Source organism: Cephus cinctus, unplaced genomic scaffold (genome assembly GCF_000341935.2).
Source record: "Cephus cinctus unplaced genomic scaffold, Ccin1 Ccin1_scaffold0575, whole genome shotgun sequence".
Classification (NCBI taxonomy): Eukaryota; Metazoa; Arthropoda; class Insecta; order Hymenoptera; family Cephidae; genus Cephus; species Cephus cinctus.
Window position 1 is genome coordinate 144,351 of NW_014333224.1, and position 16,071 is coordinate 160,421.

General features: G+C 41.8%; 3 protein-coding genes across 9 annotated transcripts in view; 1 reads left to right on the top strand and 2 right to left on the bottom strand.

Moving 5' to 3' along the window:
- Positions 1-8,010, bottom strand: part of LOC107268632 (mucin-3B) — a 37,290-nt gene extending 29,280 nt beyond the window's left edge. Inside the window, exons 1-2 of one of the 5 annotated variants that reach the window (XM_015741615.2) lie at positions 7,774-8,010; positions 2,577-2,929 (exon numbers count right to left, since the gene is read on the bottom strand). In XM_015741615.2, coding sequence (XP_015597101.1) covers positions 2,577-2,727 — 151 coding nt within the window. In that variant the 5' untranslated portion in view covers positions 2,728-2,929; positions 7,774-8,010. Of the gene's footprint in view, positions 1-2,576; positions 2,930-6,810; positions 7,733-7,773 lie in introns of those variants that run through there. The other 4 variants (XM_015741614.2, XM_025085889.1, XM_015741613.2 and 1 more) reach the window with 4 other exon arrangements.
- Positions 8,011-8,609: 599 nt separating this feature from the next.
- LOC107268633 (phosphorylase b kinase gamma catalytic chain, skeletal muscle/heart isoform) lies at positions 8,610-14,167 on the bottom strand. 3 transcript variants are annotated; one of them, XM_025085903.1, is made up of 10 exons: positions 14,149-14,167; positions 13,607-13,727; positions 12,875-13,050; positions 12,220-12,504; positions 11,951-12,041; positions 11,738-11,874; positions 11,576-11,673; positions 11,121-11,204; positions 10,540-10,698; positions 8,610-10,445 (listed from the first exon to the last, which is right to left on the bottom strand). In XM_025085903.1, the coding sequence occupies exons 2-10, from the start codon at positions 13,702-13,704 to the stop codon at positions 10,311-10,313; spliced, it is 1,263 nt and encodes a 420-aa protein (XP_024941671.1). In that variant the 5' UTR covers positions 13,705-13,727; positions 14,149-14,167; the 3' UTR covers positions 8,610-10,310. The 3 variants fall into 3 exon arrangements, with proteins under 3 accessions (XP_024941671.1, XP_015597104.1, XP_015597105.1); XM_015741618.2 differs by lacking the exon at positions 14,149-14,167 and adding an exon at positions 13,844-13,992; XM_015741619.2 differs by lacking the exons at positions 11,121-11,204; positions 14,149-14,167 and having other exon boundaries at positions 13,607-13,965.
- A 290-nt stretch (positions 14,168-14,457) lies between these two features.
- Positions 14,458-16,071, top strand: LOC107268618 (lymphoid-specific helicase; the record flags this gene model as incomplete). Its single annotated transcript, XM_015741574.2, is given in 3 exon segments — positions 14,458-14,742; positions 14,989-15,377; positions 15,483-16,071. Coding segments are annotated over 3 exon segments (1,096 nt in total), but the record flags the coding sequence as incomplete, so codon positions are not given.

Here is a 16,071-nt window from a genome sequence, read left to right on the forward strand (position 1 = left end):
CCCCCACCCCTGTACCGCCAGCAGAAGGGGCGATCGTGTAAACACGCGTAACCCTGTCGCCTTTCTCCCGCTGCAATTAGCAAAAGTGCTGCGGCACCGAGCACGGGGGGTTCATCCTTGCTGCTCGCCATTTAGGGCTGGGACCGCGATACCAGGCGTAATCTCTTATACATGCAGCCTTGTGATCCACAAGGCGGTAGACGTCACTCGCGGCTGCAAAAGCGAAGAAGGAGAGAGACTAAGAATAAGAGAGAGAAAATTAGAGATACTGAAGTGAGCACGTGAGACTTTGTTAACGTGTGTGTACACATCCTGTACGTTTGGGAGACGTCTGCTGACTACCACGTGTTCTACTCCCACACTCGCTCGTATCCGCGCGATGCTCGTGACAATACAACTGACACCGTAGAATTACGATTCCAAGGTAACCTCTGCTCGACGATCGCTACTCGCCCACTTACGCTGCGTAACGTCAGCGAAGGCTCTGCGGTCACGAGACCTTCGGCGGAGTTCGTGGATGAGAGGAGAAACAGAAAGAAAGAAGAAAGATGGCTACCGCCAGAAAAGTTCACCGAGTGTCAGCCAGCTGCTTTGTGTTTTGATGGCTGGAAAAATCGCAGGCTTTACGTGAGTTCGAATACGCGACGCTGCGTCAACGGCTGATGGGTGTGACGGGTTAGGGGTTAAGTTAGATCGGGTTAGGCGATACTGGCACGCATGGAAACACTGCCCGCTCCTTATGGCCCCTTCGCGTGTCTCTCGTGACTCGATGCACGTCGAGTCGTCGACTCCTCTAAATGCGAATTTCTAAAGTCCTGAAGTCGTTGACCCAGCAAAGTCATGAGGATCGGCACGGAGCGATCGTTATCCTTTCGAATTCAGATCAAATGCTGAATCTTATGCAACACTCCAAGCTCTCCTTTTACAAATCACAGGCTTCGATTCTCTCTCGCGCGAGTCTTGCGACATTCGTTCTTCGAGAAGTTATTGAAGAATTTCAACGACGCGGTATTTACTAATCTCCTTCCTTTTCTGTCACGTGTCACCGGCTTCCACGAGAAATTCGAAAATACCGGGTTTCGAGAATACATTAATGTTTGACAAGTAGCTAATAGCCTTTGTCGCCTGACAAGTGAATTTCCGAGGAAAAGTACGAAACAGCATTTAATACCTGGAGGACATTTTTTTCCTCAGTCGAGGAAAACTTTTGACATCAGATCCTCGCAAACTTATCACTTGAGAAAGTCATTCGCCCAGAATATATAACCCTTTCCCCTTAAACCCTTCGTCTTGACATTTAAGATGACGAATGCTCGTCACTTGGGAAGGTCATGGTACCGGTTGATGCATCAGTTTCGTGTGAGCACTTTTCCCCTCCATGCGCGGTCTAGACTCTAGCCTCTATGCGGTCCAAATCAAAAACACCACCCTATATATTCTCTCCTTGGAGAACCGTACAAAAAGCTGTGAAAGTTTGATTTATATGCACGCGTGGTCCCAGCTACAGAGCCTTTCACATTTTCTTGCATTAGACCTTCCAGCTGAAACGCCGTAGAGCATTAGGAACCAAGGATCGAGACTTCCTCTCCAGTTTGATACCGCGAAGGATCAAAGCTGCTCAACGGACCCACCGAAAGAGAGTCACAGTGATCGCGCGCGTCAACTGTATCCTTTATTATAATTTTAAAGATACATTTTTTCAAACATCTATAAATCCATGTAAACAGTGCACTACTGGTACAACCGATCCTCATGCAATTACCCATATCCCAGTTGATTCCGCCCGGTGTGCACCGGAAGCGAAGAATTCGCAGGACAGGACGTTCGCATGTCGCACGAGTTTCACGGTCGATCGATAAGAGCGCAGCGGCCCGTCGGGGACCCGCGGGATCTTTGATAAAAGAAAAACTAAGGCGGACGCTCAAGACACGAGGGCAGCGAGACGGCGTTCGATTTAGCGCGGCGCCTCCATTTCTTTATTTATTTATTTCCTCGAGACTCGCCAGAGTCGCTGCATTGGCAACACGCACGTGCAAAACCACCAATACGACGATGCGGCGGACAATCGTGAAAAAGATCATAAGAAATTCTCACGCAACGTGTACCACGCTGCTGGCACGTGGAGCAAAGAATAATCGTTAAACTTTTTATCCGACAAATCGCAACGCTCCTGACTTTATCATCGACCTTATTATGGAGCCACGGTTCGGCTAGCCTTGTCACATAAGTGCCATTTTTTCATTTTAATCGGAGCTTAAACCCAGGATATATTTCCAAGTGGTCCAGATACGCGTCCTCGAGGACACCCTTTTACTGCGCTAAAAGTAACAAACTATGGATACTCTCGCTACTAGCAACATCTCGTGCCTGATTCCGGTACTATTGGGAGAAGTTGAACGTGGAGTTGAAGCGCACAAGTGTAGGAAGAATTTTTGTGAAAAGGAGAAAGAGAAAGAAAAAGCAGAGCAACGAGAGAAGGCAATGAGAGAAGGAGAGAGAGAGAGAGAAAGAGAGAGAGGGGAGATAAGAAGCGAGGAGCTAAGAGACGTTGGCAGTACGTATTACGCTATACTCACCGCAAGGCTCGACGGAGTTCTGATAGTTCGAGTGGGGAGCGAGAGCGAAGGAACGATCGGAGGAAGACGAGGAAGTGCTGGCGACGCGTTCTCTCTTCTTCTCCTGCAGCTCAACGTAACGCGCCGCTTCCAGCAGCGTCTCGAGGCTCATCTTGACGCGTGGAGACGCTCCTCGATCTCGACGTCGCCTAGCCACAGTTACCCGGTTACCACGACCCGTGTACCGCAACTCCTAGGCGTCGGCGTAGGCGTCGGCGTCGACCGGATGATCACGTGGACGAGAGCAGGTTGCCTCCAGCCCTTGGCCCCTCCTCCTTTTCTCTTCTGCTGCTTCCCGCCACGGATGTCACACTCTGGATCATACACATAGAGACACACATACAGTGACAGTCCGTGCGCCTCGCAAAGTGATTGGCTAACGTCGGCATAGGATTTCGCCTGCGAGTACCACAGACGCGCGCGTAGACTCCGCGAGAACAACAATCAACTGTCATCTTGAGCGCGTGGTTCTGGTCGTTCGGTGGTAGGGCGAGCGAGAGAGTCAAACGCGCCGCGACGATTTCCGTGTTGAAAGTCGACGCTTCGCTACAGCGTCCCAGCGTCCCGTGACGTCGGAAGGCGCCGGTCTTACCCGTGGGAGTTACGTACTTTTAATATTCTAGACTCTAGATTCGCTCGACGCTGTCAAGTAGAGAGAAATAATTGCATTGTTACTTGCACGACCTAGGGAACGGATTAGCAGCAGAATCACTTTGATCTCGTGAGTCCTGGAAGGGACTCGCGAAGAGTATTCGATTGTAGGAAAGCACCGTGAATCTTTATAGAGTGAAAGGACCCATCAACAAAAACTCTCATTTAAGTGCACTCGATGACGACGTGCAGGTCGAAGATGTCGATACTGATAAAAGAGAAAAACATCGTTCGTTAAACTAGCCGTAGTAAGATGAGGAAGCTGAGGAAGACGAGGATGAGTACGCTGGTGAACGCAGCCGCGCGGCTTCCAGGAGCACAGCGCCCGTCAGGCAGGACGGTAGGACGGTCGGACGCTCGAGACTCGAGACTAGGTGGGGATAATCTAGGAGGTCGCGTGGTGGAGGAGCTACCGGTAGGTGCGCCAAGCGCCGTCAGGGGGAAGCAGGGGGGAGGTTAAGTTAACCCAGCGACGTGACGTGTGTGACGTGTGGTGATGCGACTGACGTCAGATGGCTCGCAAAGCGCATGCGCGAGTGCCACTTTCTGCAACGGCGAGTCGAGCGCGAAACGTCTAGTTGCCCCGTTCCTGCCGTATTCGCCCGGCTAGACTGATTCCGAATGGTGGGGAGAGCCAGGCGAGAGAGCGAAGGAACAAGACAGAGAGAGAGAGAGAGAGAGAGAGAGAGAGAGAGAGAGAGAGAGAAGATGAATCGAGCGCAACCAACCGAGCACCGAAAGTCGCGCTGCGCGTCGCACTTAATTTTAGCAGAGTCGGGGCCGGTTTCGTAATCGACACGTAGGTGGCAGGAGAACGCGAGGCTCGAACTTTCCTACGGGATTTAATCTATGAACATGTTGTTCTCCGATCGTCCCTTCTCGTTCCGCACAAAATCATTCCTAACGATTGAATCCAAGCGCACTTGATACCCTGACCGACCTGTGGATGGGATGACCTTCACGAGATGAATGACGTCACCGAGACGAGCGCAGCATTTTTCTGACTCGGAGAAAGCTTGAGATTTCAGGGAAAGTGCTATCGACCTTCCGAATTACGTAACGCACTATTGTCAACCTTAAAATCTGCACACGAGTGTTCGCACAATATCAAGATTTGTTCCGCGTAAGAAACTGTGTTCACGAGGCTCGGACTGCTCTCTCTCTCTCTCTCTCTCTCTCTCTCTCTCTGGATCATTACGTGAGATCAATTTAAAGAAAAAAAAAGGAAAGAAGAGGCAGGTTAATGTGCTCTGGAGAAGAAGATTTCCAGAAGAAACTCAAGAATATTTGGCCGGGTTATCGTCCACCTATACGCGCAGGTCGGGTCACTTCGACCAAGGAGATTACGGACTCGCCAGGGTTCGGCCTGTCTGCAGCTACGACGTTACTCAACTATCATCTGCATATTTTATTCGGCTCCGTGCTGTGTTTAGAAACAACGGTATAACGTCGAGATGTTGGAGACGTGTCACCAGCCTAAGAGAATACCTACGTGACATCCTATTTGCAGAGGGACAACAGCACTTGCAGGGAGAATCAACTCGCAGCACAAAAGAATCGCTATAATCGTGCATTGCTGCTCGAAGGTTTTCCCCCACCGAAATCCGTCTGGTACGGGGATGCACGCGTATTGCGTAACCCTTTCGAAAGGATAGACGTCCAGATAACAAGTGTACTGATTGCATAGTTCACTGCTGGATGAAAACACTGAATACGATTGGAAATAAAGTCTTGGAGCAAACGCTGTTTGCGTCTCTTATTACACGAGTTCGATGTCTCTCAAAGAATGCACGCGTCGACGTCATTGCGGAACAATCCATTGACGGAAAAATAAATAAAATTCACTTGATAAAATAAATGGAGCCACCTTGAAAGATTCACATATCCACACCCTGTCTAAAGAAAGCGCCCCCCACCCCTCCGCGGCTAACACTTTAAAAGGACACACGCGATTAATAGCTCCGTCAGCTTGCTACTAGGTGCACGATCACTCCTTACTTATAATGTTTCAAAAAGGAAAAGGTTAGTGCGCGAGTCCAAAAATAATAATAATAACACTTAACAAGAATATCAACGCGATAGAGACTGCACGAATAGAAATCCTAAGGTAAATTATCGCTGTAGTGTTGGCGATATTGTTAGATAAGATCTCGTATTCCTTATCTCCCGTGGACACATGTGGACGTGCGCCTGCACGCCCCTCTCAAAGGAAGAAGCAGAATAAATGATATTATTTGGTGATTATTCAACGTCCGAGTCTCCCCTGTTGTCTATGGGCAGAGGCCAAATAATCGTGTCCGTCGAGTAACACGAGTCGTACGAGGAAATACATTCGCGAGGCGATACACGGAGATCGGAAAGAATTTATTGCGAGATGAACAAAGTACTTGTTGCACCGAGCCGGCTGGATCAGCTCCAAAGTCCAACATCGTACGAAGGTGTGTAAGGGTTGTGTACTTTGCGATCGCATAAAAACGTCTGCAGCAGAATCTCTGAATGAGGACTTAGTCACGTGGTGTTCCTAAATTTACACTTTAGCGTATCCAGTGGAATGTTTTCAGTAACACGCGTGGCGAGTGGAATTAACAAAAGTGAATGTAAGTAACGAATGTGTAATTGGAGGGTGAAGAAGAAAAAATGTTCTTGTTCACGTATCCGCGAGAACGTCATCTAATGAATATCACAACAGGATGAGTCACTATCCGTCAGTTATCGCAACAGCTTAGCTAAATGTTAAATTCACGATGCTAGCTTGATGTTACATTATTACTGAAGTTACTAAACGATGTTTGTCCAGGACAAGCGAATAAGAGATTTCTATAGTCGTGCCAGAAAGGGGCGCGTACGCATGGGCGGTTTTGAAAAAGCGCGCGAACACGTATAGGACCATCGAGCTGAGTTTCTACTAAGTCGAACGAATGAGCGTGTGATGAAAGATAGGCAGCCGAGTGGAATAAATAAAGATAAAAATAAGAAAAACAAAACGCCCTGATCAGATGACTCGTTTAAACAAGGGATAATGTTGATTGTCAGGTCTCAAACGCATAAGCGAGATGAGCAGTGACGGGCGAGAGAAAAGAAATGGAAATGGCAAAGTGTAGGTGTGGGGATGTAGATGTGGATATGCGTGTGTATGTGTATGTGGGTGTGTGTGCGCGCGCGCGCGCGTGTTATGTGTGGGCATACGTAATAAACGTAGAAAAGCAAAGGAATATGAGAGAAGCTGAAGGATGAAAAAGAATTCTTGGTGAAAAAATGAAGGATCGTGCGAGAAGCAAGCGGGCTCCTTGAACTGACAAAGCGAAACACGTTAGAGTGGCGACGCACGCTCTGGCAGCCAATGGGATTAAGCGACGCCGTGACGTCACGTGCGCATACGGTACGTGATTGGTTGGTTCTATTATGGCACAGAAAACACGCCACGCAACCACCTATACAGACGTTAATTAAATAGGCGATAGTCCGGGCGAGATAATAGGCCATGAGAGTCTAACGAACGGGCGTGGTAGCCTTGGACACGTTGAAGAAACGTACGAAAACTTACAGTTACACCGTGGTCGGAGCCCGATCACAATGGAAACACACTGAAAGCCACTTTCACGAGAGAAATCAATCCCAAATGGGGATAAATCGCGATGGTCCGGCTGTCAGGATCACGACACACGCGAGGAATCGTGATGCACGCATATATCCACGCTTGCCGATCGCTTTCCGAACGGTTTAAACCACACGACGGTTATAACCTGATCGATCTGGCGCGTGGCAGAAACATTTTACAAGTGCTAACCACTGCGCATCAACAGCCATGCTTGCTTGGCCACGATTCACGTGTCTGGGGTCCACGTTATCGACCAATCGCAGCACTGTTCCTGACGTCACACGGCTCTATCGACCAATGAACGCGGCCCATGTGACGCAGCAGCCCGCTGGGCGTGAGAGAAGTGTCGTGTTGCTGTATATCGCACCGCTTACAAGCGCACGCCACTTTTACGCGATTTTCATAGATTTTTGAGTGTATCAGCGCGACAAACCCAACGTCCGGATATCGCGGGGCTACCCGATCACCCCATTAGCCACCCTTACCTTCCGCTCCACGCCACGACCCACGAATTTCCCGTGAAATCCGACAAAACGCACCCGACACCCGGCTCGCCCGGGCAAACACTCACTCGATCTCGGCGGCGTCACCCTCTGCCAGCTTTTGTCACGTTCTTTCTCTGTCACATGGATCCGAACGCTGCGCTGTTGCCACTTCTAGTCTCTTGCGTCTTGCGCCCTCTTCCCCACCTCCACCGCCACCACCCACACCATCACCATCACCAAACTCGCTCTCTCTCTTCGTTGCTCGCTCACTCCAATGTCGACTGACTACATACCACACTTGCACGGCACCTATGATATCACACGATCTCGGATCTCACCCTATCACGAATCCTTCCGACTTCCCTCAACTTTACAAAACTTGATCAGACTCCGCTCAGTCGAATTCCACTTCATTATACTGTACCTCTTGAGCCGTTATCCAGCCAGTTCCCGCCATTCCACTTCACTCATCAGAATCTTCACCAATATTCCCCTGCAAATGCTCCGACACTTCCGTAGTTTACTTTCATATATGCGCCATCCTCCATAGTACCGTATACACTGGCACCGTTGTTTACCATTCGACTTCTACTCGCTCAGTTATCCAATTTAGCACCCTGCTGTTGCCGCCCTTTAAAATACTTCCATGACTTCCTTATGCATTTTATGTTCGTAGATGGAGCGACCTTCGAATTTTGCATTACTTTTTTTCTCCCCAATACGTATTCATCACTGTGCAAGGGGCGTGGCTCTTCGATTTTTGAAAGACTCGCTTGTCGATACTAGCTAGTCCTACGTTTCGCAACAATTTTGTAAACATTCTGAGTCATAAATCCCACAGCACGGATCTCTTTTTCACTACAATTTTTCTTCATACCTCCATACAAATGTGACTACCGTTATTATACTGATCTTCATTCAAGCGCGAATTCCCTAATTCAGTAACCAATTCATTGCAATTAAAGGCAACGGAATATTTTACAAGATTTTTCCTAATGTCAGAGTAAAATCTGCCATGTACAATCAACCAATCCACGAAATATACATCTATTTCGTGTCAGACGCAGCATATTGTACACGAGCGCGAGAAGATGTCAATTGGATCCTTATTGCAAGTGAATTCAGTGTTACTTGTGTCATCTTTTTATAGAAGAACTTGATTGAACGAACTCCATGCAACTTGAATCAACTACGGGAAGAGAGGGGTAGACAATAAAGTATATGTTTAAGCTGAAAAAAAATAATTGTACATGTTACTGCTGCATTTTTAACCACAGGTGTATTACCACAAAGCAATTACGATCGAATTGCGATGTTGCGACATTGTTGACATATATATCGGAGAAATTTTAAGTCTAAAAATATATGAACTATGAACACACAATGAAATGTCTAATATTTAATTTACACTAGTATAGAGGGCCAGCTCTCAAACGAAGCATCACGCTTCAACAAGTTCTATATAAATAAATATTTTTGCAAATTTATAGTTGCTATCTACTTAATGCACTTTTGCGAAACAAATAATCTCAAACATGGATTGCTAAATCTATAATGAAACGTTTCGTTAGAAACGGGTATTATACATGCATAATAGGACGACCGTTTCTTGTATTGTGACAGATACCCATGCAAGACTATTTAAAATACGACAGCAAAGATACAATTTTCAAAGTCTGACGTCTACCTTTCTGAATAACAAGAATTAATTTTATTTTGTTCCCTCCCTATCAACTGATTGCTCAGAATAACGGGTAGATGAACTCAAATTTCAATTCTATCGCACTACGATCGGTTTTGCATGGGCACTTACAACACTTCTATTTTCGTGATGTTTTAATAGTCAATCCAATTATTTTAATTCGTCCGCGATTACGTAACTTTTTAACGTACAGCTATTTCTTGCTGTGACTGCCCTCCGTTCACAGCTTTAGCTATAAAATTTAAGGGCAAAAATGATGGAATTACAATTTGACTAGAATTTACTTATACTGCTACCTCGCGAGATTAACAATTATGAGAGAACTGATGATTAATGACTGCTCAACACTTTTCGCATTCTTTACTACTGTCATGAGTAACACGTGACCGTTTCCAAAATTTTCAAACTAGCCCAAGGATACTTTGACTGAATTTCACCTCCTGTGATAAGTCAAAATTTTGTGACATTGATTATATGAAAACAAATTTTAATTAGGTAAAATTTTTTAGTCCACCGTTTGGTGTATTCCAGGCGAATAGCACTTAGTCTAAACAATCGAAAACTATAGAACAAATATTTTTTAAAAATTTGACAATAAACGACAGGTACCAATCAGAAATCCTGTTTACATCAAGCTAGAACTTGAAAGTATGTTTTTGCTAGATACATATAATTCGTGGGAGATATTAGTTTGGTACAGCATAAAAATGTATCTAAAAGTCGCTTTCAAAAGATTTAGACAGCTAGCAGAGAGTTAAAACTTTCATAATATTCTTATGACATAATTATTACTGTAAGATTCTCTTAATAACTGGCTTAATAATTATTAAAAATTCCAAGAATTTAAAAAATCTTCTTCAAGTACGCCCTGAACACCTTGCGTTTTTCGCATTGTTGCGTCAGAATACGCAACTTCCAACGTACCATCTTAATTTCCATGGAGTTTTTCGAGTTCGTTTCCATTAATATACTAGGAAGAATTAATGGCGAAGGCGCAAGAACATACAGCACAAGGTAGAACTCCAAGAACATCAGTTGCTGGAGTTTCAAAAACTGATTTCGTTCTCATATTACCTTAACAGTCATATGATGAAATAGGATAATGGTAAATCATAATTATTGAATTTATGGATGTGAGAAGGAATGAGGAAGGATTTGAGGGAGGCAGGGAGGTCATGGTTGGTGGATGATTACAGTGATATCACCAGGTCATTTAAAAATAACGAATTGAACTAAATTTTGCTGGACGGGAGCATTGGCTATCTGCTCAAATTGCTGACATAGAGATGCTTTAGCTCCGTTTTTGGGGTGTTTTCGAAAAGGGCAGCACGGTTTTGCCCTTCGCCCTTCTTCACCCAATGTCCGTACACGCGGAAGGCACATCCGTCAATCACCTGGTAAGACACAATTAAGACAACACCAGATATTAGTAAAAGAAGTCAGATCCATAGATAAAAGACTAATGATTACGAAAAATGATTTACACACCTTTCGTAGAAGTTTGATTCTGTAAGGATCAGTGCGAGCAATGTGGGTGGATAATGGTTCAGGTGTGACGTGTAGCCTTTTAATGCGTACAACGGCACGAACGCAAATAATTGCCAATTGAAACTTTTTCCTTGCGCTAAAGGATTTTGCTTTCAATTCCTGAATAGAAAATTCAAATAATTTGTTAGTCGGATCCGCTTTGGAACAATGTACACAATGTAAATTGTAGATGCAGGATCACATGTTCAATAATATTTGCAAAATACAATCTCCTTTACTTAGATTTATAAAACTGTATTATATTCCTTCCGAATGTACAAACAATAACCTCTGAAGTGTGGTGCAATGATACATATTGAAATAATTTACCTGACGAATCCTATTAAATTTCAAGTTAGTCCTGACAATTATTTTTCAAGAATGGAATTTAGGACCAATCAACACACATAAATACATTTGATTCTTTAACAATAGGATAATATAAGAGAATTAACTCTACTCGGGTTAACAGTACCAACAAAATACTTATTATTTCATAAACTCACAAAAAAACATAAAAAATAAAAATAATCATGATTTACCAGGGCTAACTGAGATATCCTACTGAGACGTCGTGAATTAGAAGATAAAGAGCGCTTTAGAGGCGCAATGTCTTGATCCCACAACTGCAACGGCAATAACATATTGTGACTTATATACTTGCTTGTGCTTGTGCTTGTGCTTGTATCAGTACTGTATTATCTTTTTTAAAGTTTTATTCATATTATGAGTTTACATGGAATTTTGTACTATCTTAATATGTTTTTTTACGTCATCCAAGACATATCAATTTTAAGTAATAAGATTTTTAAAAAATTACATCTCAAAGTTAATGATATTAAGCCAATTGTTCAAAACAAGTATGACACAGCACGTGCATTTCATGACATGCCTTATGAAAATACATTTTCATATGGCATCGTCTATAAAGTAAGGATAAGAATAATCATCGCGATATAATGTAACAATGTACAGACGGTAAAGCAATTACACTCACCACTGTATGAAAGAATGAATGCTCCAAAGCCTCCTTAATGGAAATTCTCTTTTTTGGATCCACAACTAATAATTTTCTAATCAAATCCTTTGGGGCATCTGTAATAAAATTAATAATAATGAATTTTATATATATGCACATCATTTAATCATATAAATCTACCTGTTATGTCAGCCCATTCAGGAGATGTGAACGAGTATTTCCCTTCCATTATATTTCTCAACATGACCATTTGTTTTCGATGCCAGAATGGTGGGCATCCAACTAGCAAAGTGAACATAATTACGCCGCATGCCCATCTTAAAAGACATAAATCATTTATATTAAAGTGTAAATTCGATGTACTGAGCAAACATATCCTCGTAGTCTACACACATGTCGACTTCATATCCATAACCTTCTGCGTTCTCAAACATATTGCACTTAAGAACTTCCGGAGCAAGATATCCAGGAGTGCCACACAAATCTGCATAATAAAATTTAATATACGACAGTTATCTGCACAATCTATAAGAACCTTAGATGTGTCAACAACTATAACTCTTCTGCCCTAGAGTATTAATTCGTTTAACTTTGACTACATTCATGATGACATTGTTAATTATATTTGCGTAATGATACCTGTAGATATACAGAATACTAACCATACAATTTATCTCCTGAATTTAAAACTCTTGCGAATCCAAAGTCCGTAATTTTGACATTCAAACTGTCATCAAGTAGAATATTTTCTGGTTTCAAGTCGCGATGCACTATATCTTGACTATGAATATGCTGTACTCCCTCAAAGACTTGCCGCATGATATAACGAGTTTTCTTCTCAGAAAGCGTTACAACAGACGTCAGATAATCAAAAAGTTCTCCATTTTTGCAGAGCTCAAAAATGAGAAAAATAAATGTGTTGGACTCGAAGACATCATGTAACTCAACTGCACAAAAATGCTATCATTAATACATGTTGCAAAAATGAAATACTCTTAAGATCATACACTACAATTTAAAATGATGATTAACAATGCACTATAGATCAGCAAAGTATTAAGAACATCATTTTTTAGAAATTAACGTTGCTCTAAAATAATATTTAAATTTGGTCAGACTGTTAGAAACTGTTTAAATATCTGACATAATCCAGGTTATATGGTAATTAATAGCAACTGAAGAAAATATGCTATAGCATGATGTATACAAGATAATTCTGAATTTATACTAAAACTTTAAACTTTACACTGCATAAGATAAAATAGGAATGTTATGATTAAACAAAGAAACCTTCTGAGAAAATATCAAATGTCTTACTTATAAAAGGATGGCCAGCAACCTTTCTAAGAATATGGACTTCTTGCATCGTACCATCTTTCATTGTGTGAGCATCTGTCCCGTCATGAGGTTCATTACTTATATCTATTATTTTTGCAGCATATTCTATGCCTGTTTCTTTCTCTATACATCTTCTTACGGTCGAAGAGATTCCTCTGTGCAGATAAGTTTAAGGTTATGACAATATTTTTGTTTAAAAATAAATCTTTGTATTAATCAATATAAGAATTTTGAATTATTCATGTTTTTCTCATAATTATAAAAATATCGTTAAAATTATAATTTTCGTATTCAATTAAACATAATTGAAGTAAGTTTTTTGACTTGAATGTCAGCCAAAGACAAATTAATGCCAGGTATAGGTATATGCACAAACACATTGGTTATACAAAACTACTAAAAATAAACGATGACATGTATTGATTAAACTTTGTTAATTCGGTAATACGTGAAAGCATCATTATTTATACTTTTCTAGGAAACATCTATGGGAAAAAAAAGTTACACACATGGCTTTCTGAATTATATAATTTGCAGGTTAGATAGCTGAACAATTAGAATTTCCGTACAGATAAAGTTATTTCGAAATATTTGTTTTGAATACCACAATTTTCCTTTTGGAAGAGATAATTATCATCAATGTATGAGAGAAACTCGAGAATATACAATAAGAAAACGATGGGTCAAAGAAGAAAATCAACACCTACGAACCTTCCCAGAATTTCTTTGGGTTCATACTTGGCGTAAAAGCCTTTTGCTGCGTCTTTGTCTGGTAAAAGATCGTCGCTTTCGTCCTTCGCCATTTTCATTCTTTATTATTTCTCACATGTATCTTAAATAAAGAAAACCTAGAATATAATCAGCTCATGGAAAAATAATTAACTCTACGCTTTTTCACGCAAGCACAAAACTATGCTTGACACAACATGACACATTATCACTGATTACCACAGTCTATGAATGGTTAAGATCCGAAGAGATCTGAAGAGCGTATGAAAAGAGAATAGTTGAAGAAGCCTAGTTCCGTATTCATAGCAGAGATAAGTAAGGAGATGCACAACGCTATTGTTTTAGACGATTCCAAAAACATTGCGCTGAACCGCAACGGCGAGTTCATAAGTAGAATTTTGTGATCATCGCCTCCGTCGATAATGCGCATCCCGTCGTAGCCAAGCTGACCACGATCACGAACGTGTCGCTTGGCGAGCAGAGGCTCTACGCTACAACCCGGTTGTTCCCAAAGCAATACTTACAACGAGGCAGCTCAGCGTCACTGGTCAATTCCTTTTAATTAATATATGTCATTGGTGCATATGCTATGACTACTTGCACTATCAGAAGAATTCGGGAAACTGGACTTCTCATTGGTCAAAATCGTTTGTTAGGAAAGATTTGGCCAACAAGGAGGTTGATATTCCAGTTGTAGAAATCATCCGACACAGCTTCCTTCCTTCCTTTCCTTATGGCTGTATCCCCAATGGGGGACATGTGCCAGATCCGACAAAGCTACGTAGGCGCCATCAGCAAAGATTACGTAGAGTCCCCCTAGAGGGATTCTAAGATTACGGAATTTGCCATGTTCAAATGTTATTGGAACTGAATTTGGCGGGAATCAGAAAACTAACTGTCGGCAACTGTCGGTTATTCACAGTTATTCAGGATCGCCTGTGGCAGCGTGGTGCGACTTGTTCTTAGTGAGAATTACGAATTGCTGCATTTATTTATTACAATGCATCGGCAAAAAGAAGTTCCATTATCGAAAGAGTCTAGCAATACTATCGATAGTCCTGAGGCTCTAGACATTGTAGAAGATTCGGGTTTTGGAAGTACTGCCGGTTCATTTGCAGGTATGATGGAATTCACTTTATTTAAATGAGAAGCAGTTTCCTAAAGGTCAAACGAATTTTTCGAGTAGGAATAAAATGACTGAGTAATATTTAGATTGACTTTTTAATGGTATAATCTCTATTTATGATGGTCCTTGTACACTTATTTTATATTGTTATGGTCAATGTTGTACAACTTTATTTTGTTTAAAAAGTTTAATATTCTTCGTTAAAATAATATATGACACGTAATTTTGAAATTAATAGAAGGTTCGGTCAAGGATGAATCAATAAACACAGTTTCAAGCAATGTTAAGTTCAAGAGTATACCGATGGCAGAACAGAAACAAAAGAAGAAAAGACAAAAAGTTGTTGACCAGCTTGAACTTGAAAATAAGCGCATTGGTGAGAAGGAATATGAAGATGGACTAACCGAGCAACGATACAAATGCTTAATGCATTTATTAGATCGTAGTCAGTTTTATTCAAATTATTTAATTAAGAAATTTGATGAGTCTCAGCCATTTGTGACCTCCAAAAAAGGAAAGAAACATCTACCAACGGTACCTGATGAGAATACTGCACCACAAAAAAAATCAAAAACAGTGAAAAAGAATTCTCAGAAATATGATATAGAGAAACATATAATTAACGATGTAAGTGATATTCATGCTTACATCTTTATCTTTGTTTATATTCATATTGTTTAAAAATGTGATCTTAAATATTGTATATCTGATAAAGAGTGTGTTTCATTATAGATAAAAAAGAAAAAAGCTACTGATAAAAGTAAAAAGAGTCTGAATACCAATGACATTACAGAAGAATTAATGTCAATCTCTGAAAACGAAATGCATAATGTAAAGTCACAATCTGAAACTCCAGATGTGGCCAGTTTTGCTGTACCAAAGTATTTCAATGGTGTCCTGCGTAATTATCAGATAGAGGGTTTGCAATGGCTCAAAGTACTTTATGAAAATGGAGTCAATGGAATTTTAGCAGATGAGATGGGTCTTGGAAAAACAGTACAAGTTATTGCATTGTTTAGTCATCTAATTGAGAAACGTCAAAACGGTCCCTACTTAATAGTTGCTCCGCTTTCGACTATACCCAACTGGCTGATGGAATTTGAAAAGTTCGCTCCAAAACTATCAGTCGTCCTATTTCACGGCGACTCAACGGAGCGACTTGCCGCGCAGAAAAAAATTCGTCAAAAAATGCGTGTTGACAACTCTTATTACACACAGCCAATCGTCCTAACAACATATGAAGTACCACTGATGGAAATCCGATTTCTGCAAAGTCAGAAGTGGAGATACATAGTAGTAGACGAAGGTCAACGAATAAAAA

Coding starts and splice junctions, on each gene's coding strand:
- LOC107268633 (XM_025085903.1), bottom strand. CDS start 13,704: ATGAAAATGGCGAAGGACGAAAGCGACGATCTTTTACCAGACAAAGAC. Junction 12,042..12,219: donor TTCAGGAGATAAATTGTATG/GTTAGTATTCTG, acceptor TTTATTATGCAG/ATTTGTGTGGCACTCCTGGA. Junction 11,875..11,950: donor TATGGATATGAAGTCGACAT/GTGTGTAGACTA, acceptor ATGTCTTTTAAG/ATGGGCATGCGGCGTAATTA.